General features: G+C 45.2%; 2 protein-coding genes across 2 annotated transcripts in view; one reads left to right on the plus strand and one right to left on the minus strand.

The window, feature by feature from the left end:
* The window catches only part of GRM2 (glutamate metabotropic receptor 2), an 84,669-nt gene that overhangs the window by 12,663 nt on the left and 50,002 nt on the right, over positions 1-22,004 (plus strand). The window lies entirely within an intron of this gene.
* Positions 784-1,652, minus strand: LOC146354743 (IQ domain-containing protein F2-like). Its single transcript, XM_084833863.1, has 2 exons — positions 1,590-1,652; positions 784-1,143 (listed from the first exon to the last, which is right to left on the minus strand). Exons 1-2 carry the CDS (start codon positions 1,650-1,652, stop codon positions 784-786), a joined length of 423 nt encoding a protein of 140 aa, XP_084689989.1.

Genomic DNA, 22,004 nt, shown 5'->3' on the forward strand with positions numbered 1-22,004 from the left:
ACCATTAAAACAACTGTAAAAGTGGAAAAATAAAAATAGGAACAAGCAGTAGTAGTTAAAATAGTAAAGAATAATAAATAGAATTTCAGGCAGCAGCGAGCCAAAACTAATTAAAATCCTGGGCAAATAAACTTCTTGCCTTGAGCAAAACACACAGGTTCCTGGGTAGGCAGAGAGCAGAAGTAAAGAAAAACATGAGAGTATTTACTGGAGAACTATGGCCCTTTTGTGATATTTAGTTTATTTACAGATATACAAGCAGAGGCACCTGCATACGTGTCTGACAAGCAGCAGATCCACTAACTCACATCAGAATTCTGGAGAGAGGCAGGCACCCTGCACCCAAGATGCTTCCAGCCTTTCGCTCACTACCGTGTGTACGCGTGTGCCCCTGTCTCAAGTAGGCAGACACCAGTCTGTCTGCCTGAATCTGTTTCACACATACCCCTTCTTCAAACTCTGATGATAATCGGGAAATAATCACAGCCCTCTCTAGAATGTTTGGAATGAAGGATTCTAGAGTGGTCTCTGTATTAAGAAATCATCTTCTAACAATTAGTTCCCATAAAGAGAAATCCTCTGCCCATCCTGGACCATTACAGAACACGAACATTATTTTGTTAAATCCTAGCTGTGATCAGGGTTCAAGGCAACTCCATAACGATAGTCCACCCACAGTAACCAGGCAGCAATCTCACCGCAGTATTATAAGCCATGTGTTTATTTTGCCCACTGATGTCTGACTGTGAGAACAGTCTTTTCTACCTTCTCCATGGAGTCTTTTTACCCAACAACAATCTCAATATTCAAGTCTATGCCATCATGAGTCAGGCTGTTGAGAGAGTAGAGACTAGACTCCCTCCTGAAGCTGTAGAGCCGCCAGTTATTTTGAATGATGTGGGCTGCATGTTGATACTTCTTGTACCGGGTTTTCATAAGCCACATCCTCAACATTGACTGCAAGAGGACGGCCGTCTTCTCAGACCAAATGTATATCACCAGTGCTATTATCCTTCTCTTTTCCTGGGCCTGACTGAAAGCATAGCGCCACCATCTCTGTATCACCAATGCACATCTGGTGGCTTGTCGCAGAGTGCGCCGGACCAGCGTACCACGCCACCATTTTTGGATGATGATAGCATACTGAAAATGGCAAACAATGAATTGGGCGTCACTATCATATAAGCAAAAGTTCAGCAACAAGAAAAAGTCTCCTTGTCAGATTTTTTTTTTTAATCCAGTAACTTATCAGTGAACTGTTGGACATTCCTTTTCCTGGTTTACATCAGCCAGACAAGACACAAGAATGAAGATACACAATTTGGACAGTTAACATATTTTATTTATTCATTTATTTATTTATTTCTCTACCACCTAATAGCTGAAGATCTCTGAGCGGTTCACAAAAATTAAAACCACAGAGTGCAGCATAAAATATAAAATATGACAGCTTAAAACCACAATACAACAATATAACCAGAATAAAACCTAGCAGCGATGCAGAGATTTAAATACAGATTTAAAAGAGCAGAGCTAAAAGATTAGGAAGGTAAAATGCTAAAATACTGGGAGAATAAAAAGGTCTTCACCTGGCGCTGGAAGAAGTACAACATAGGAGCCAGGCGAACCTCTCTAGGGAGCTCATTCCACATTTGTCCTAAGCTTTTGCTACCTGAGATAAAAGGCCAGGCCACAGCATTATATCTCTCACTAAAAATGTGGTGACAGGAATAGTGGCAGTGAAGCAAAAGTGCTTCCAAGATGGCTCTTCCCAGAGGAACTCATTCGTCCTGGATTCCTTATGGAACAACAACCCTCCCGTGCCCCCCAGTGCCATCTTGGAGCTTTGCCCCCTTTGGTGCCATTATGAAGAGATACGGGGTGAAATATTTTGGATAAAATAATGTCCAGTATTTGCCACTTCTGAAATTTGCCACCTGACTTAGTGTCTTTATTTTGGGGAGGGCAGTTTGGGGCTAAATGAGATGTTAATCACGTGTTTTTTGTTTTGTTCCCGTGTGCTTAAAGCTGCTACTTTCCTTTTGAAGGAAAAGCAACCATAGGAGACCAGCCTGCTGCCATGCACCCAATTTAGCTCCCCACCAAAAATCTCCCCACCCCCCCGCACTGTTACTTGCTCCCTGTGACATGATTAATGTGGCTGAAGTTGAGGAGAGCAGGCTTCTTGCGGGGAAATGGTTTCCAAGCGAACAACTCTCAGTCTCGCTCTGGACACAGCTTTCATTTTTCCTTTCTAATAAGCAATTGTGTAGGCTTAGCTTTTGCTGCATCTTTCTGTTTACAACTTAAACATGGCACAATGGATGAACCATGACTTCTCCAAAATATAGCAGTTCGAAGCCTGAAGCCATGGAATGAAGTCCGAAGCTTCCTGCACCTTGAGAGTTCACAGACAGCAAGAGTCAAGCTGTATACAGCTCTGACTGCGCAAGAAGATGACCAAGAAAGTAAAGTTTATGATTTTTATCTCCAAGGGGAATGGGGAAGAGAGATGTGCACAACTCTAGGCTGAGCATAGATTCTACCCTGACAGTAGTTCTGGGAGCCCTAGGCACCTATTGTTCCCTCCAAACAAAATGAAACTGTTGAGAGGCACAGATTTTTCAACAGAGAGCAATCGGAAGGGGAAATCGTTGACCTTTATGTTACTACCGTGCACATACTGGCTACCAATTGCAATTTTGGAGACATAACAGATTCTTTGGTTAGGGCCAGGATAGTCTGTGGCACTGGGAACCACTCCCTGTGAGAGTAGCTCCTCAGGGAAGGTGATCTCACAATATAGATCATTACCTAGATATGGGGCTCCTTCACACAGAGCTTTTATCCTGCTGTTGAGATTGCTCACTCACGGAAGTTTGTGGGTCCTTTAGATAACGTTATGAGCCTCTAGGGTATCTCCTGCATTAAATGACCTTTATTCCGTTTTTAAATAGATTGGAGATAATGAGCTATCAAATTACCCCGCTTGTGGTCCGCTTAAGTTCTTTCTGTGAAAAGAGGAAAAGCAGCAAGGACTGGAGCCAGATCAATGAAAGATAATGGAGGACTCAGATAGGGGGGAGAAGGAGGGGGGAAGGGGAGGGGGGAAAGGAAGCACATGTAAAGGGAGCCCATTGTGATCCTGCATTGAAAACAGAAGCAGAAAGCCCTGTTTTAAATGCAGGATTTTAGGCTGGTGTAGAGATGCTCACGGGGTGTGCAAGGGAAGCTTCACCAGAAAGAGTGGTGAGCACCCCTGGGAGGTGCTGCATCTTCTGAAGTACAAGCAGTAAAACAACTGTAGAAGAAAGCAGTAACTCAGTCCTCCATGCCCAGTGTGAGATGTAACTGCTGCGGGAGTCAGCATGTGAGAGTAAGGGAGAAGTATCCGGCACTAGGACAGCACTGCAGGGGATGTGACAGACTGGATCCTTTTGGCAATATAAGTAAAGGCAAAAGGCAGACCACTAAAGACACTGTCAGACTTATTTAGGAAGAGGATGCCACGACAGACAGTAGGGATGACATCATGACCCTCTCCCACAGTCCACAAAAATGGCAGAGGAGGACTGTTGTGTCACAGAGGGAAAGACGCACCACGCAATCTGTAGTCTGTGCATTAATGCTGGTGGACAACAGCCAGCACATTTCCAGCTAGATAATGGGGCCTCTTACAATGTGATCCCACAAAGTGAACAGGATCCTACCATGGCTATCAGACAGAGCAGACATGCATGTGTTGTGTATAAATGACAACACAATGCAGCCAATAGAAAAATTCAAAATTCTAATAACTAACTCTAACAATGAGAGGTGGAATCAGCTGACTTTTGCAGTTGTGGAAGGAAGCGAATATAAACCCTGTTGGGAGGCACTGCCATGCTGGATCAAATCAAGGTCCAGAACCAGAACTGTATAGTTCAGGAAGGGAGAAGTACTTTCCCATGGACATTGGAGAGAATTTTAAAATCATGGGGGGATGTTTCCAGAGGTGAAGGATGCCTGGAAAGTGGACTACAATTAAGGCAGACCCAGCAGTAGAACCAGTATGCCTTCTGCAAAGAAAGCTGTCTGATGCAATTTACCATCCAATTTCAGAGCAACTTGAAAAAGCTACAAAGTAGGGATATTGTGGCACCAGTAGAAATCAGTACTTGTAACCACCGTGATAGTTGTAAGAAAAGCCATCAGGCAGACTTCATATCTGCATTGACCCAAAGCCACGGAGGGAGCAATCCTATGCCTGCTAGACAGCGGCAAGATGGCCATAGGATATGCTGTTTTCTGGGAACCGACCCCGGAAAACTGACTTCCCCCCACTTCTGCGCTGCCTCAGAGGCAGCATGGAACAGCCCCGTCCTCCGCGCTCTCAAGAAGAGCATGGAGGGGCCAGAAAGGGGTGTGGCTGGAGGTGTTCCGGGGCGGGGAGATTGTAACCGCCTGTACAACACATCCAATGTGTCATACAGCAGCCTCCTTCCCTGCTCCGTCCTCCTGCAGCTAGACAGCTGCAATCAGCTGTCTAGCAGAAAAAGCAGGGCAGGAGAAGCGCAGAGGGAACAATCCCCTCCATGCTTCTCCTGCCCTGCTTTGGATAGGCGGTTGCCTCCGAGTTCGGAGGTGGATGCCTCTCTAGATAGGATTGTGTCCTAAACCAAGCAATGAAGAGATGGCACTATCCACAGTAGATGACATATTGCCAAAACTTTCAAAACCTAGAAACTTTATAGTCAGTGATGTAAAGAATGGGTTTTGGCATGTAAGTCTGGATGATGGCTCCAGTCTGCATGCTACTTATCCAACACCTTTTGGTCAATTCAGATGACTTTGTATATCAATGAGGATCAGTCCAGCTCCAGAAGTGTTGCAGAGGAGATTATCCCAGGTGGGATGTTGAGTGGGAACAGGGAAGTCCTCAACAGCAAGATTTTGATCTGGTGTACTTCCAGACAAGAAATTACAGACCTTTCCACAGCAATGCAGAGATTTAAAAACATTGAACTGAACACCGAAAAAATATGATCAAAATAGAAAAAGTAACATATATTGGACATGCACTAACAGCAGAGACTGAAAGCAGACCCCCCCCACACACACACACACACACAAGATCAAGGTACTGTATATGTTTTTATATTTTATGGTTTTAGCTCTATTTTGTGAACCTTCCAAAGAGCTTCAGCTATTGGGCACTATAGAAATGTAATAATTTTTTTAAAAAAATCCAAGACATGGATCACTAGATGTAAAAGGGGTGCAACGTATTATTGGAATAATCAATTTTCAACTCGTGTTCTGTCCCCATTTGGCTACAGTGCAACCCATGCAACCAATGCAACACCTGACCAGGCAGGATGTTGAGTGGGAATGGGGAGGTCCACAACAGCGAGATTTTGATTTGGTGCACTTCCAGATGGAGCGGGCCTGGGACTAGCAATCAGAAGGCATTGTACATATATTTCATATTTTCTTACTTAACAGATTTTCTGCAGTAAGAAAAAATAAACTGAAGAAGCCGTAGGAAAACATGGGAGAGTTATGAGTAGAAGACATTGTTGTCTGAAGTCCGCCCGACCCCCCCAATAAAATTCCATAAATGAGGCAGGGCAATGGTGCGATAAAAGTCTCATCTGGAAGCTTCCTATGTGGCACGAATTATTACCAATGCCCAAGTCTTGCAGTACTATCAGCCAGGAAAACAACTAACCCTACAATGTGATGCTTCCAAAAAAGACCTTGGTGCAGTCCCTTTACAGAGCCACCCAAGTGCTTATGGGAGCAGAGCCCTATCAGAAGGCTTATTAAAGAGTTATGCCCACATAAAGAAAGAGCTCCTAGAAGTGTTTTTTTTTAGAGCGATTCCATCAATATACCTATGGTCAGTCAGTCAGAGTGCTATTGTACCACAAACCGTTTGAGATAATAATTACAAAACCTCTCAAATGCTCAAAAGAGATTCCAGCACATGCTAATGCAGCTACAGCTCTATGATGTAGAGATTAAATAATCTCCAGGTTCATAGAATAGTAGAATCATAGAACAGTATGGTTGGGAGGGGCCTATAAGACCATCGAGTCCAACCCCCTGCTCAATGCAGGAATCCAAGTCAAAGCATCCCTGACAGGTGGCTGTCCGGCCTCATCTTGAATGCCTCCAGTGTGGGAGAGCCCACTACCTCCCTAGAGAATTGGTTCCACTGTCGTATTGCTCTAACAGTCAGGACATTTTTCCTGATATTCAGCCGGAATCTGACTTCCTGTAACTTGAGCCCATGATTCCATGTCCTGCACTCTGGGATGATTGAGAAGAGATCCTGGCCTTCTTCTCTGTGACAACCTTTCAAGTTCTTGAAGAGCACTATCATATCTCCCCTCAATCTTCTCTTCTCAAGGCTAAACATGCCCACTTCTTTCAGTCTCTCCTCATAGGGCTTTGTTTCCAGTCACCTGATCATCTTTGTTGCCCTCCTCTGAACCCTCTCCAGCTTGTCTGCATCCTTCTTAACGTGCGGTGCCCAGAACTGGACACAGTATTCCAAATGAGGCCTAACCAGTGCTGAGTAGAGGGGAACTAGTACTTCCCAGGATTTGGAAGCTATACTTCTATTAATGCAGCCCAAAATAGCATTTGCCTTTTTTGTAGCCACATCACATTGTTGTCTCATATTCAGCTTGTGATCTACAACAATTCCAAGATCCCTCTCGCTTGTAGTATTGTTGAGCCAAGTATCTCCTATTACTGGTGTTAGCAAATAGCCTTAGCCAGGCGTATACAGTACACCCAACAGCAGCAAATCTGGAGAAGGAGACCCAGGCATTGAATCTATCAATATGTTGGATGGCGGCAAAGGTGTTGGTGGCAAATACTGTTTAAAGTCCAACACAGTCACATTTGACTTCAGAAGAGGAAATATCTCAAAAATACATGCGAAAGGAAGAAAAAAGGGAAAGTCAAGAGGTTCAGATCTCTCCAGAATGCTCAAAACCACAATAATAGTTCAGCTAGAATGTATACTGCACTTCAGGAAAGGTACTATCGTCCCAGAGGTCATGAGCATGGTTAACAAGCAGTGTCAAGGAGGTTATTAGAGAAAAGAAGGCTGCCTTCAGAAAATGGAAGTCTTGCCCAAATTAGGAAAATAAAGAGGAATACTAACTTGCAGAAAAGAAATCCAAGCAGAGAATACTCAAAGAAATGCAAACTGGGATGCAAAAAAGGGGGATTTTGAGGAGCTTATTGCTAATAATATTAAGACCAACAATTAAAAAAAATCTTTAGATATACCAGAAACAGGAAACCAATTAGGGAGGTGGGCAGACCATTGGATGACAAGAGAGATAAAGGAGTACTAAAGGAGGATAAGGAGACTATAGAGAAGATGAATGAATTCTTTGCATTTGTCTTCACAGCAGATGATGTAGGGCAGATACCCATTCCTGAATGAGGGATGTCTGATAACTTAGTTTCAGTTCGTTAAACATAACTTGCTCTGTTCGCACCCCCAAACGCAAACGCAAGTGCATTTTTAGGGCAAAGCTCGCATATTCCTGAGCTTGCAATCACATTGGCAAAATGCATTTGTTAGGAAAATGCACACTTTTGAAATGTGCACTTTGAAATAAACACACATTTTCACACTCTAGTCAAGGGGTAGGCACACACTTCAGTGCACAATTTTTAAAAATGTGAACCAAAATGCGTGCTTTTCCTGCTCTAATAACCACAACAACAAAGCTTGCATTCAAGAATGAGAAGGTGGCAGACGGAACTTTGAGATGGAATTCAGAGAACCTCAGCAAGCTTGAGCCTCGGTGGTTCTCCTGAACTGGCATTTTCAGGAAGGAACTGGAGCAAATAGCAATGACAAGAAATTGAGTTGTAGACCTTGGGTTGGATCCAGGATCTGCCTTCCATTGAAAGAAGGGCTCCATTTATGGAAAGTGTCCCTACCCAGTTTTCTGGGAGCTCCCCTCCTCCTCCCATTCAACAGGATCCCTTGACCCTCTTTTGAGGGGCTGCTATGGGAAGGAGGGGGCAGGGAAGTCCGTTTCCTCTAGCCCAGTTACATATGCCTACATCTGGATCCAGGCCCTTATTGACAAATGGATAACAAACAAATTACCAGGGCCAGGTGGTATCCATCCAAGAGTTCTTTAAGAAGGTAAATGTGAAATCACTACATTTTGAGCGAAACTTTGCAACACGACCCAAAGATCAACCTGTGTATCAGAGTACTGGAAAGTGGCTAATGTACTGCCAATTTTTAAAAGAGATCGGGGTGTGTGTGGAGGAATTCAGGAATAACTGGCTAGTTTAAATCTGTTCAGGGTAAATTGATGGAAATCATTACTAACGGTAAAATTATCTTCTTACAGGTCAGTAACTAGTTAAAGCTCTGGAAGCAAAGAGTAGGAATAAATGGACAGTTCCCCAAGGAACCATCCAGGGACCAGTGCTTTTTAACTTGTTTATAAATGGTCTGGAGTTCTGGAGTTCGCAGCAAGACGGCCAAGTTCCCTGATGACACTAAATTATTTGTGGTGGTTAATATAAAAAGGGATAGCAAAGCGCATTCCCTTGATAGCTTAGGAGGTGATAAAGGCGTATAAAATTATGCATGGTGTGGAGAAAGTGGATAGGGAGAACCTCTCATTATACTAGAGCCGTCCATCTTCCTGGAAGATGGGCTGTTGGCAAGGGACGGGTTGCACCTCACAAAGGCTGGGAAGAATGTGTTTGGCCACAGCATGAAGAACTTCATCAGGAGGGCTTTAAACTGAATCCTACGGGGAATGGAGATGTAAAGTTAGGGGTAACAATGGATGAAGGCTCATGCACTGCAACGGAGAGAACAGCTCCAATAGCGCCCAATAATAGTCTTCACAAACATGTAGGAAGAAAGCCAGACTATGAAACACATGGTCTTCCATGTCTATCTACTAATGCCCAGAGTATGGGAAACAAACAGAACGAACTTGAACTCTTAATTCAGGAGGGAAATTATGACTTGATAGGTGTAACTGAGACTTGGTGGGATGACTCCCATGATTGGAATACAGCAATTGAAGGATATAACTTGTTCAAAAAGAACAGGAGGAACAGAAAGGGAGGTGGGGTTGCACTATACGTGAAAAATACATATCTCTGCACAGAAATACAGGAGGATGAGCTTGGTAGCCCCATCAAGAGCATCTGGGTTAAAATGAATGGAGCAAAGAATAAAAGGAACATGGTGGTCGGAGTCTACTACTCAGGGGACTGGAAACAAAGCCCTATGAAGAGAGACTGAAAGAACTGGGCATGTTTAGCCTTGAGAAGACTGAGGGGAGATAGGATAGCACTCTTCAAGTACTTGAAAGGTTGTCACAGAGAGGAAGGCCAGGATCTCTTCTCCATCATCCCAGAATGCAGGACACGGAATAATGGGAAGCCAGATTCCGGTTGAACGTCAGGAAAAATGTCCCAACTGTTACAGCAATACGACAATGGAACCAATGACCTAGGGAGGTAGTGGGCTCTCCCACACTGGAGACATTCAAGACAAGACTGGTCAGCCATCTGTCTGGGATGCTCTGACTTGGATTCCTGCATTGAGCAGGGGGTTGGACTTGATGGTCTTATAGGCCCCTTGCAACCCTGCTATTCTATGATTCTATGGTCATCTAATGAAGCTGAATGGTGAGAGATTCAGGACGACAAAAGGAAGTACCTCCTCACACTATTCACAGTTAAACTACAGAATTCACTTCAACAAGATGTAATGATTGCTGCCAACTTGAATGGCTTTGAAAGGGGATTAGACAAATTAATGGAGGATAATGTTATCAATGGGTACTGGCCTTGATGGCTATATATTTTACCCTCAGTATCAGAAGCAATATTCCTCTCAATACCAGTTGCTGGGAACATGAGTGGGAGAGTGCTATTGCATTCCTGTTCTGCTTGTGGACTTCCCATCGAGGCATCTGGTTGGTCACTGTGGAAATAGAATGCAAGACCAGGTAGACTTTGGTCGGAATCAGCAGGGCCCTTCGTATGTTCTTACAGTGAAAACAGATCAGTTCTGTCTTCTACTCTGCCATCTGTAATGCCACATAAAATCTGCTGCCTGAAGCAAGCAGATGCCTTTCTTTGCCATCCCAAAGGCTGGGTCAAGAGGAGGAGGGAGAGCGAAATCTTGTCCTTATTTAGAGGAGGATTTCTACTTGTTCTTTTCAGCTGGATAAAGTAAAACATTATCTAGGCATTGCATAACATTAAGGTCCTTAAAAACAATGAGATTTGAAAGCAGTAACATGTAGGGATCAACTTATCATAGGGCCACAGTTCTGGCCCTATATTAAAGGTGAGTTGGACAAATCACATTCTGCTATTATAATTTATAACCAGAGCTTATGGTGCAGTAGGTTATACAACTTAGAAAACAGCTCAGAGGATTGATCTACAACTTGGCAGTGTAGGAGAAATCTGTTTGAGGATGGTCCATGCCGATTTTGAGGTAGAAAGGGTAAAAAATGGCTTATTTATAGAAGTTTAAAGTTTGATCAGCGACCTTCAGCAGCTTGACACGCATTGTCTATTTTCTTTTATAGACTTTGCTGGGGTTAAACTTTATGGGCTGATTTCTTCATTTGTACAGCATCTTCCAGGAAACCGCTTGTTATGTTAGGTCAGGGGGAAAGTCTAGTATGTGCTGTGTAGTAGTGTAACATGTTTGTAGTTTTTCTTTAAAATGCTATTTTTTGGTCCATTTTATCCTATGGAAGTTCATAAGATCAGTCCCTGACTCCCTGGGCATATTCAGAACAATCCTGCAGGAGGGAGGAGGGGGTATAATGTGAATGAGTGAGGCTGGTTAACTGGGAGATAGAATAGAAGGGTAAGACAGCAAGGAATTTATTAGGTCAATTTTAAGGTTAGGCAGTTGGAGACAGTGAGATTTGGGGGGGGGAAATAGGAGCTGCAGTGTTACAATTCTGTTTTAAACATGTAAGTGATTTATGCTGCAGTTATTATACTGCAGGGATGGGGAACCAAACTGTAGGTCCTTTTTTAAAGTATAAGTTAAAAGTTAACACTTCTGAAATCTGGCTTTCCCAGAGCTGACACAGCCACTCTATAGGCCTGTATATATGGAGCAGTATTTCTATATTGAAACTTTAGGTCTTCTTATATGAGTGACAGAGAGTAGTATGTCTTCCTGTGTTAGATAGTTTCTTAAGAACTACACATCCTGGGGTTGCTAAATTTACAGGCCCCAGAAGGCCCCAAAAGAAAGACCCCAAAATGTACAGGCCCCAAAAGAAAACAAATATAATTTTTGGCCCAGAAGATACATATGCTATCCTTATTTACAAGTGTATAAGCCTATTAAAGATTTATGCCACTGGGATTTTGTGATAAAAATTCTTTCAGAATTCTGAACATTTATAGAATAGTGCTAAATTTCATGATCAGCAGTTCATATTAAAATACACATGTCACAATATTTCTTTGTTGAAATAAATGTCTGTTTTAAAAATGTACATTAAAGTGCCTCTATGTGAATTCTTATCCTTGTAAATGGTGTGTGAGGGCCAAAACAGACATTAAAGACATACTTAGTAGCTACAGCTTTTTTCATTTTTACTGTAGGGTAGGAGAAGGGGGCCCAATCCAGATCAGGACCCTAGCATGAGGGGCATGGGGGCTTTAATCCTTCTCCCCCTGCTATGGGTCCATTCCAGATCAGGACAATTCCTAATGCAAAATATGTAAAGCAAAGCCCCCCTATCTCCCACATTACGGGCCTGAACAGGGGAGTGTCTCCATGAGAGATTTACTCTTGAGCTGGCTGCGTTTGGAGGTCGTTAGGGATACATGACATCGTGGCCATCCAGCAGCCACCCCAGAGCTTATCAGGGAAAACGACTTCCTAAGACTGCTTAAGGTCTGGTTCTTTTCCTTAAGTTGGGTTCTTTACGGTATAGTTGTATGCCCCAGCCACCGCATTTACCTCGGGTATGCTAGCCCTGCCTGGGGGTGTGCCTTTCACTGTGACCTCAGTCAAGGGGTGTTTCCTGTCCCTGTGTTTCCCGTCCTGTGTTTTCCAGCACAAACCAATTAGTGTCTACTCAGAAGTAACTCCCATTGTGGTCCATGAGGATTCTCCCTTGAATGCCCACATCAGAACTTACAGAGATCCCCCTCAACTGAAATGGCACAGTTTAAAGCCCAAATTCCCTAAGCAAAGCATGATCTCGATGCTCTGGTTCTCCATTGTTTGGTTTATTGTCTTAGGAAGTATCTACTTTGACCCTTCGTTATAGAGATCCTGCACAGCATCAGGTTACAATGGGGGCTGGTTTCCCGTCTTTGTGTTTAATGCTCTCTTTCCCACAACAAACCCATTCGTGTCTCCTCAGAAGTAACTCCCATTGTGCTGAATGAGGCTTGCCCTCTGAATGCAGAATTTACAGAGATCCCCCTGAATTGAATACAGAGTTTAAAGCATTGATTTCCTGAAGCCTGTAAAGTGCTTTACCAAACCTGCAATTCTCCATTGTTTGGTTTATTGCCTTAGGAAATAACTACTTCACACCTTCGATATAGAGATCCTGTGCAGCGTAGGGTAAGGGGGCTGATTTCCCATGCCTGTGTTCTCCCCCCACCCCGCCCTTTCCCAGTACAAGCATGTGTGTGTCTGCTCTGAAGTAACTCCCATTGTGCTCAATGAGGCTTTCTGCTGAAATGCAGGCACATCTGGAGCTTCAGGGGAAAGGAGAAAGGGGGGAGGGGGGAAGCCTCTCTTATTGGTTGAGCAGCTCCTGCCAATCAGATGACATTCACTCCAACACCCACCCCCATCCGGAAGTATGTTCTGTGAAGTGATTTTTACTGGTGCGGAGCACTCACTCATGAAGCCCTGCATGGACCAAAGCACAGCAAAGCTGATTCCATTTTAAAAATCCAGTACTTCTCCATTTGCTTCTCCTTCTGTTGTCATGGAGACATGTTCCTGGATTGGGACCCCTGCACCTAATCTAGAGCAAAAATGAATTTAAAAATGCTGCTATCTATGTCTTTAGTAATGTCTGTTGGCCCTGATTTCAAATTAATTATGATATTTATTCCTTTCTTTTTACATTGTTTATCATTTTTAGTTTCAAGTTTGCCTAATCAGAGAGTTCTAGGTATAGCCTTGTCAAAATGTATTCAATTTTGTCAAATTCAATTAAGAAAATATTGAACTGAATTGATCTTCTGATTGCTGATCCATTTGCCCTGTCACCTAGTAGTGCCCAGTCAAAGATACTGAACACACTATACAATAATAATAACTAACGTGAGTGACATATTATTTAGTTGTCAAAAGATACATCTTGTGTGGAAACTGACATTAGGGAGAAGAAGTTGAACATAACAGAGAAAAAGAGGCAGAGCTGTTTTTGGAGGTTCTTGGTGAACTCCATAATGGAAGCACAGATTCAAAGCAAGATCACTGAAGAATTTTAATAAGACATACAGAAACATAGCCTATCTTTCTCCAACTGAACTGGTGAAATGGTCTCACTAGACTGCAGGGGTAGGCAGATGTTGTGGCCTACAACTCCCATGATTCCTTCCCATTGGCTATTCTGACTAGGTCTGATGGGAGTTGTAGGCCAGAACATCTGGAGGGTCACACATTGCCCATCCTTGCCTTGAGTCATTTACATTTAGCCACGAGCCACTCAGGTCCTTGCCCTTACTTGTCATGTGCATGGGGCATACATCCCTACATCAGGGGTGAGCAACTTCCAGGGATCGGAGGGGGTGGGGGCACACCACCGCTGTTGAATTTGCCATCAAAATTCAGTGACACGGTGGCGGCAGGAAAAAAAAAAGCTTCAAAATAGGCCCTTTTTTTAAAAAAAGGAAAAAGTTGCTGTTTGCCCCTGAAACTCAGCAGTAAACTGTGGCGGCACCAAAAAGGGACTATTTTGCTCTAAAATAACCCCCTTTGCCTATGCTGCAGTTTGCTGTTGAATTCTAACCGGAAGCCACAACTTTTCCCCTTTAAAATAGGGACCATTTTGAAGCATGCCCCCTCCCCATTACTGCTATGCTCCCAAATTTTGGCAGCAGGAGGCACTGAGTGGCTGGGAAAAAGGCCAGGGTGGGGTGGGATGTGTTGCCCACCCTGCCCTACATAGTATCCAAAGCATGTCTGGATGAGCTAGGGGTAGTTCTACTCTGGATTAAGTGCACATTGCTTCCTTCTTGGGTGTCAGAGCTGAGGGGATCCATCCTGGAGCAAGCTGTTGGACTGGAGGTTGGGTCTTCTGAGAGGAGGAAGAGGAGAAGTACTCACTGCGTTTGTCATATCCACACAGGAGAAACACATCCATTTGCATACATTAATTCATTTGTATGTATGAACATTTAAAACCATTGCCTGACAGGGCAGCTGAAATATATATGTATATAATTTTTTAGAAGGACAATCAGATAGCAGAATAGCTCAGTTTATATGGAAAGCCTGGTATGTACCTTAGCTTGTAGTGCTGGGCTTGGAGAATTATCCCCAGGTGCTTCTGCAGGTGGTGGTGGTGGTGGTCTGATCTTATCCTGAAAAGAGGAGGGGCAGGTTGGTAAGCGTAGAGCAAGGATAGAAAAGTGCCAAAGCAGTCAGAAGGACCCTGGCGAGAAACACAGAGAGCTGCAGCCCAGCCCCAATTTTGCTCTGAATTCCGGATGTATGTGGCTATGACTACTTTGCAGTGAGTGAAATGCCATGCTGCAAGTGCTCAGAAGTCCTTTATTACTGACTCCATGTGTTCCAGAGCTGAGCACTGGCTTCAAAACCGATTCTGGGACCGGGCCCTCGAGAGCTCTTACTCCAATTAAGCCTGGGCCCTTGGGAGCTCTTACTCTAATTAAGCCCTTGGTATATCCAAAGAAGTCAACACAGAGGGAAGCAGGGCTGGCCTCAATGGCAGGCGTGATTGGGCACCTGCCAAGGGCTCACACCCCAGCAGGGGCCCACTGACAAGAGCTCCCTGGAGTTACTCTTCGCCTACTTGTTCAACTGCTTTTTGCTCTGGCCCAGACAATGGTGGTGGGGAGAAGGAGGAGCAATCGATGCCACTGCCTGCTCCCTCCCTGGCTCACTGCCTGTCAAGCAAGTGGTAGCGAGGAGGAGCAGTAGCAGCTGATGACCATGGCTGTGAGAAGGTAGACTCACTGGGCCTGTTCACATGCTCAGGGGGAGAGGGTGGTTAGGGTAACTATGGAGGGGAGGGGTTAGTGTAACCGTGATGCATGCACCCGCCACACAACCAGGAACCGTGTGGTTCCTGTAACCACTCCCCTCCATAGTTACCTTAACTGTCCTCCTGCTGCGACTGCCGCTAATCCCAGAGGCCCATGTGCTGCAAAAACACGTGCGCCCGCTGCTCCAGCCATTCCGATGCTCCAGTGAGCTTAAAGAAAGTCCACACTGGCTAGGGTGTCACCGGAAGTAGCAATCGCTGTAGCCGGCGGACTCTATGGTTGCGGCCTAGAAGTCCTCTGGAGCCTGTTTTAACCACCAGGGAGCCTGCCAGACAGAATGGTAAGCCACCCCAGGGCCCCTTAACCCTGTTGCAGGGGGGTGGCTAGCCGGGGTGGCTTACTAACCATGTGGAACATGGTTTTCTCCCCCCGCACAACACGCTAAGGCATCGTGGTGAGCAGACATACCCTAACCATCATAGCTTAGTCTTACTTGTGAAAAGGGCCACCGAGGGAGGGGACCCAGAGGACTGGAGGGAAGGTTATATCCTGTTTCTGTATCACAGCCTATCTCAACCTGGTGCCCTCCAGATATGTTAGACTGTAACTCCCATAATTCCCGGCCAATGGCCTGCTGACTGGGAAGGATGGGAGTTGTACTTCAACACATCTGGAGGGCAAAAGCTGCTGTATCATTTGACACAGATGGTGGCAACAGATAGTTTCCTACCAACATCTGGGCAGATGCAGGCTAACAAAAGGTGCTCCTGACAGTGCACAAAAGTAATGTGGGCCTTTCAATGTGGTCTATATATGAATGTCAGTTATTAACATGTTTTGCATTTTTTTAAAAAACAGAAATAGAATTATACACTTTTAAAGGAATAATGTGTCCCTGGAATGTTCCCAATATTCCCAATCGTTAGATGATTCAGAAAAATGTAATGTGCTAATTCATTGCACATGTTCAGTGCCTACTGGCTCCAGGTTTATTACAGTTCCTAATGCCGCACTTGGAAATTCTGAGCATGTTGCCAGCTGCCTTGACATTATATGAAATTCAGCAGGTGATGATTTGCATTCATCTCTAACTCAGGTGCAATATATTTGCAGGGACTTCATTGGCAAGACGCACTGTACAATAATCATGATTATTCATGACTTGCTTGCCTGAAGAAAAAAAACATACAGAAAACCTGGTGTCATGGGGAGGGAGTTGTATACAACAGAGAGAAAGGCACTGCTATCTTTGGAGGTCTCGTAGGTAACTCTAGAAAGGATTTCCCCTGATAGGATAGCTTCAAGGCCAAACCTGCCAGCAGTCTAATTCCATCATAGACTTCTTCTCAAGCCATGCTTAGGATATTTTTATTCCAGTTCCAGCCAGAGGCAGCTATATTTTTCCTTGAGAAACTAATTTGTGTCATGTTATCCATGTGTCATGTGCCTAGGTTTCTCTGTCTGTCTCCATCCACTATTCTTTGTTAAGTGGCTCCAACTGCTAGGAGCAAACTGCACATTGACACTCAATGTGTCACTTGATGCTATGTTATTTTTCTTGCGTTGGATCCAAATCCTTTATTCTGCCCACGGAAGGACACCGCTTGTGGAACGGGACTGCCACATCCTCTCCTCCTCCCTGCAGCAACCCTGTGTGCCCTCCAAATCTGCTCTAGAGGGTTCGGGGACCCTACAGGGCAGGCTTGGAGGGTGTGCGTGTGGGGGGCCTGCAGGGGAGAAGAGACAATGTGGAAGTTTTGTTCTGCAAGTGGTGTCCTTCCATGGATAGAGGAAAGGATCTGGATCCACCCCTTAAGTGAAAATAGCCAGCATGGGGGGTGGGATCTGATCAGAATGGTGGTCTGTGAGGAGAGGGGGTTAACCCTTTCCTCCTGTACCCCAATCCCGACAAAAATAGACTACCCCAGCTGCTGTTTGGCTTGGGAAGGAAGCTCCCAATGATCCCACTGCCAATGTGGAGTTCAGCAAAGGAGTCCATTTCTAAACATAATGGGTTGGATCCAGCATAAGCCAGAATGGACAAGAAGTCTCCTTCTGTCAGCAGAGGGCATTTGATCCAGCAGAGCTTTTCTGCCGGCAGAATTTGGGGGGAGGCAATCTTTGCCAATTCCCCGCTCCCTCCCTAGCCTCCAGTGTTCCCTGAAAATCTGCCAAGAAGGTTGGGAAACTCTCAGCAACAGTGGGGGAGGTGGCGCTAGGTGCTGTAGAGTGAGGGCGGGGGGATAGCTGAAGATTGCCTCCCACTTTTCCACCAGGAGGAGTATTTTCAGTGGAAGTCTGCCTGGTGATACGCCTGCCAGCGGAACAAAACTGTTAATCCTATCCAACATTTCTACAATGCTTAGCTATAGCAGAGTGGTAGGCGGCAGTACTGCAACCGAAACTCTCCCCACGACCTGAGTTCGATCCCGGCGGAAGCTGGGTCTCGGGTAGCCGGCTCAGGTCGACTCAGCCTTCCATTCTTCCGAGGTCGGTAAAATGAGTACCCAGCTTGCTGGGGGAAAGGTAGTCACGACTGGGGAAGGCAATGGCAAACCACCCCGCTACAGTCTGCCATGAAAGCGCCAGCGAAAGCAGCGCTCCTCTAGGGGTCAGCAATGGCTCAGTGCTTGCACAGGAGGAACCTTTCCTTTCCTAGCTATAACACAGAACACTCTACGAGTCTGATCAGCGTGTTCTACGAAACATGCAAATTTCACTTACTCGGATTTTTTTCCACAAATTGAACATTTCTTTCAGAAAAAGCCCATTGAGACATGAAAAAGCCCATTGAGGGAGATGATTTTCTTTCAGCTGCCAAAGGTCTCTTAGGAGAGGAACACTGACTTGCCTTGTGAATCCTGACATCATAATGAACATGTGGACACCCCTGCTCTGGCTTTCAGTGACACTGGATTAGTTAAGAAAGAGCCTGCCTGAACTATGATTTGTTACCACTCCCTGGCTGGGCTAGGGAAGCGTCACTTCTCTGTTGCATGTGCCATGAAAACAGGTGGAGTTTTTCGTTCTGGGGCCAGTTTCTAAATTGGCACCGAGGCTGTGAAGGCAGAGCTTAATTCATCGAAGCAAATGAATGCATCTTCCGATAGACAGCATATCAACCATCCCTTTCTTTGACATGCCTGTCTATGGCCATCGGCACACGTGACTCAAACTAACATTGTTTCCTCTTCCACACCCATAGACAACTCCTGTGACTCACATTATTCTCTCTTTGTCTAATGTTCGGGCATGAGTGCTGATGCTGGTGTTGTCAAAACGGCACCACATGTATGAGGGTGGAATTAGGCTCAGCGGAGCCCTGGGGTCTTTGTTGTTGTTGTTCAGTCGTTCAGTTGTGTCCGACTCTTCGTGACCCCATGGACCATAGCACGCCAGGCCTTCCTGGCCTGCGCTCTTTCCCGGAGCGTGCTCAAGTTCATATTCATTGCATCCGTGATGCTATCTAGCCATCTCATCCTCTGCCGTCCCCTTCTCCTTTTGCCTTCAGTCTTTCCCAGCATCAGGGTCTTTTCCAGGGAGTTTTCTCTTCGCATTAGGTGGCCAAAATATTGGAGCTTCAGCTTCATTATCTGTCCTTCCAATGAGCACTCAGGGTTGATTTCCTTTAGGATGGACTGATTTGACCTCCTTGCAGTCCAGGGGACTCGTAAGAGTCTTCTCCAGCACCACAGTTCGAAAGCATCAATTCTTCGGCGCTCAGCCTTCCTTATAGTCCAGCTCTCACAGCCATACATTACTACTGGGAAAACCATAGCTTTGATTAGGCGGACCTTTGTCGGCAAGGTGATGTCTCTGCTTCTTACTATGCTGTCTAGGTTTGCCATAGCTTTCCTCCCAAGGAGCAAGCGTCTTTTAATTTCATGGCTACAGTCACCATCTGTGGTGATCTTGGAGCCCAAGAAAGTAAAATCTGTCACTGCTTCCATTTCTTCCCCTTCTATATGCCAGGAAGTGATAGGGCCAGATGACATGATCTTAGTTTTTTTAATGTTGAGTTTCAAACCAGCTTTTGCACTCTCCTCTTTCACCCTCAACAAGAGGCTCTTGAGATCCTCTTCGCTTTCTGCCATTAGGGTGGTATCGTCTGCATATCGGAGGTTGTTGATAATTCTCCCGGCAATCTTAATTCCGACCTCTGATTCATCCAACCCGGCATTTCTCATGATGTACTCTGCATATAAGTTAAATAAGCAGGGCGACAATATACAGCCTTGTCGTACTCCTTTCCCAGTTTTGAACCAATCGGTTGTTCCATGTCTGGTTCTTACTTTTGCTTCTTGACCCTCGTACAGGTTTCTCAGGAGACAGGTAAGGTGGTCTGGCACTCCCATCACTTTAAGAATTTGCCACAGTTTGTTGTGATCCACACAATCAAAGGCTTTAGCATAGTCAATGAAGCAGAAATAGACGTTTTTCTGGAATTCTCTTGCTTTCTCCATGATGCAGCGAATGTTGGCGATTTGATCTCTAGTTCCTCTGCCTCTTCTAAACCCAGCTTGTACTTCCGGTAGTTCTCGGTTCGCAGAAGTGCAAAACATCTATAGGGAAAGATCCCTAATTGTGGCGGGGGGGGGGGGCAATTCAGTGAGAGCTAAGCATGCTCATTGGTCAAAGAATACCGAGTGACTGTTGTGGCAGGGTGGGGGGCAGAAGACTGGGGGGTGGGATGGAATGGAGTATCATGGAGGAGGGCTTGTTTGACTGACTGGAACAGTGAGCAGGAGCACTCCACACTGCAACATTTGGTTGCAGGTCCTACTTGTATATACTAATAGCAGTCTCAGTTCTCCTAACACCAATCCTTATGTAGCCAAATGGGCACCACCCACACACAATATGGAGCCATCAACAGGCTTGGGGGGAAACCCAAGTTTTTCAGAGGTAGAACCTGCCCCCCCAGGATGGAACCCTGCCACACCCCTCCCCCCAGCCTAATGAATACTGAGCATGCTCAGTCAGCATGGAATGCTGGGGGAGGAACTGGAAAACCAGGACCGGGGGAAATTGTGCTTCACACTGTCAGAGGGTCTCCAGCTGCAGACCTGCCCACCCGCCTCACAGAGGAGGCTTGCAAGCTCAGCCCTCTTCCTGAGAGTGGAACCCTCTCTTGCTCTCAGAGGGGGAGACCTGAAAAATCCTACACCCCCTGGGACCGTAGCATGGTAGTCTTATAGCCCTGTTCAGGTGTTGTGGGACTGGAGGGAGTTTTCAGGAGAGAAGATAGGGAAAAGACACCTTTTCTCTTTGCCCACCCTCCTGACTTACCCTGCTATGGTACATGGTATACAGAGTTAAAATCCTTATTCTTCCACTCCCAGGATACTCAGTGGAAGCCACCCTTTCCCATCCTGGCGCTAGGATACCACTTATCCATCACCAAAAAAAGGGGACACCAATTTGCACGACATTTGCGTATGCTGATTTATATGTGCAAATGCAAGTTTAGACAGAATAACTCTAATTTAAATAGAAATACAACACATCTCCCCATACTGGGGAAGACTGCCCAGATGACTGGTGTGCCTCGCACCCCAACTGCCAGCATAACATTCTCTGTCTGAACTTCTCTCAACCATAGATTCACACAGTCTGCCCAGCTTCCAATTCCTTTAGAGAACAATCCTACGTCCCTGGGCAAGCGTGCCAGGAACCACAGGATAGCTTGGAAAATCCCTTCTGAGGTCAGAGATGGTGCTCCAACCTCAGAAGGGGGAGTCGGAGATCTAACCCCTGATTACCTGCAGCCAGCATAGAGGGAACTGTGCCATCTGCCTCTTCAGGGTTGGAAAATGAGCTTGAAGAGGGTGGGAAGGGGATGTTCCAGTGGGCAGGGAGAGGAGGAGCCTGGAGAGGCCAGGATATGATTTATCTTGGGCCTCTGCCAGCCCTCTTCCTTCCCCCTCTGAAGTGACTGAAAGATCATAGGACAGGGAGGCAAAGGTTGCTTCTGCTGCTCCTCCCGCTCTGCTGGCTTCAGCCCACCAGGGCATAAGAATCTTGGAAGCCTCTGCATTCATGCTCTTCCAAGCAGTGAGGGCACACTTTTTATTTCTAGGTAGAAAACCCACTCACTTATTTTTGGGTAATGATTTCCAGAGGGTTATCCATGTTAGTTTGTTGCAGCAAAAACAACAGAGTTTTGTAGCACTTTAAGGACAGACAAATTTATTATGGCAGAGGTTTTCATTGACTCAAGTCCACTTTGTCAGATTCATGGAACATTATCTCAAAGTGGCAGGTAAATATACGCAAGGGTGGGGAGAGAGAGAGAGAGGGAGAGGGAGAGAAATGTCAGCTCTGAGGTAAGAGGGAAGAAAAACAGACTGTAATAATTACATTAAATCTTAAATGTAAAAATAATGATAGTGGCCTTTCATAAATTAGTGTTACTGATAACACAACATCCTGGCTAATTAAAACCTATAGTGGGATAAAAAGCTGTTATCTCGATTCAAGCCACAGGTGATGGAATTGAATTTCTTTATAAAATGTTATTCAGCAATTTCATGCAGGACTCTCCCTTAAAGTTTCTTTGTTCAAGAATGGCCACTTTAAGGTCATGGAATTGCCCTGGGACACTGTCATGTTCTTCTACTGGTTTCTGAATATTTCCCTTTCTGATGTCACATTTTTTTCTCTCTGCACCCATGTTTACATGTACCTGCCAACTTAGGATAATATTGTGTGCTTCTGATGACGTGTACTGTGGTCCACAAAACTATATGCCATAATAAATGTCTCAT

Source organism: Heloderma suspectum, chromosome 2 (assembly GCF_057233095.1).
Source record: "Heloderma suspectum isolate Gila_16-S chromosome 2, 16-S_ref, whole genome shotgun sequence".
In the NCBI taxonomy this organism is placed as follows: Eukaryota; Metazoa; Chordata; class Lepidosauria; order Squamata; family Helodermatidae; genus Heloderma; species Heloderma suspectum.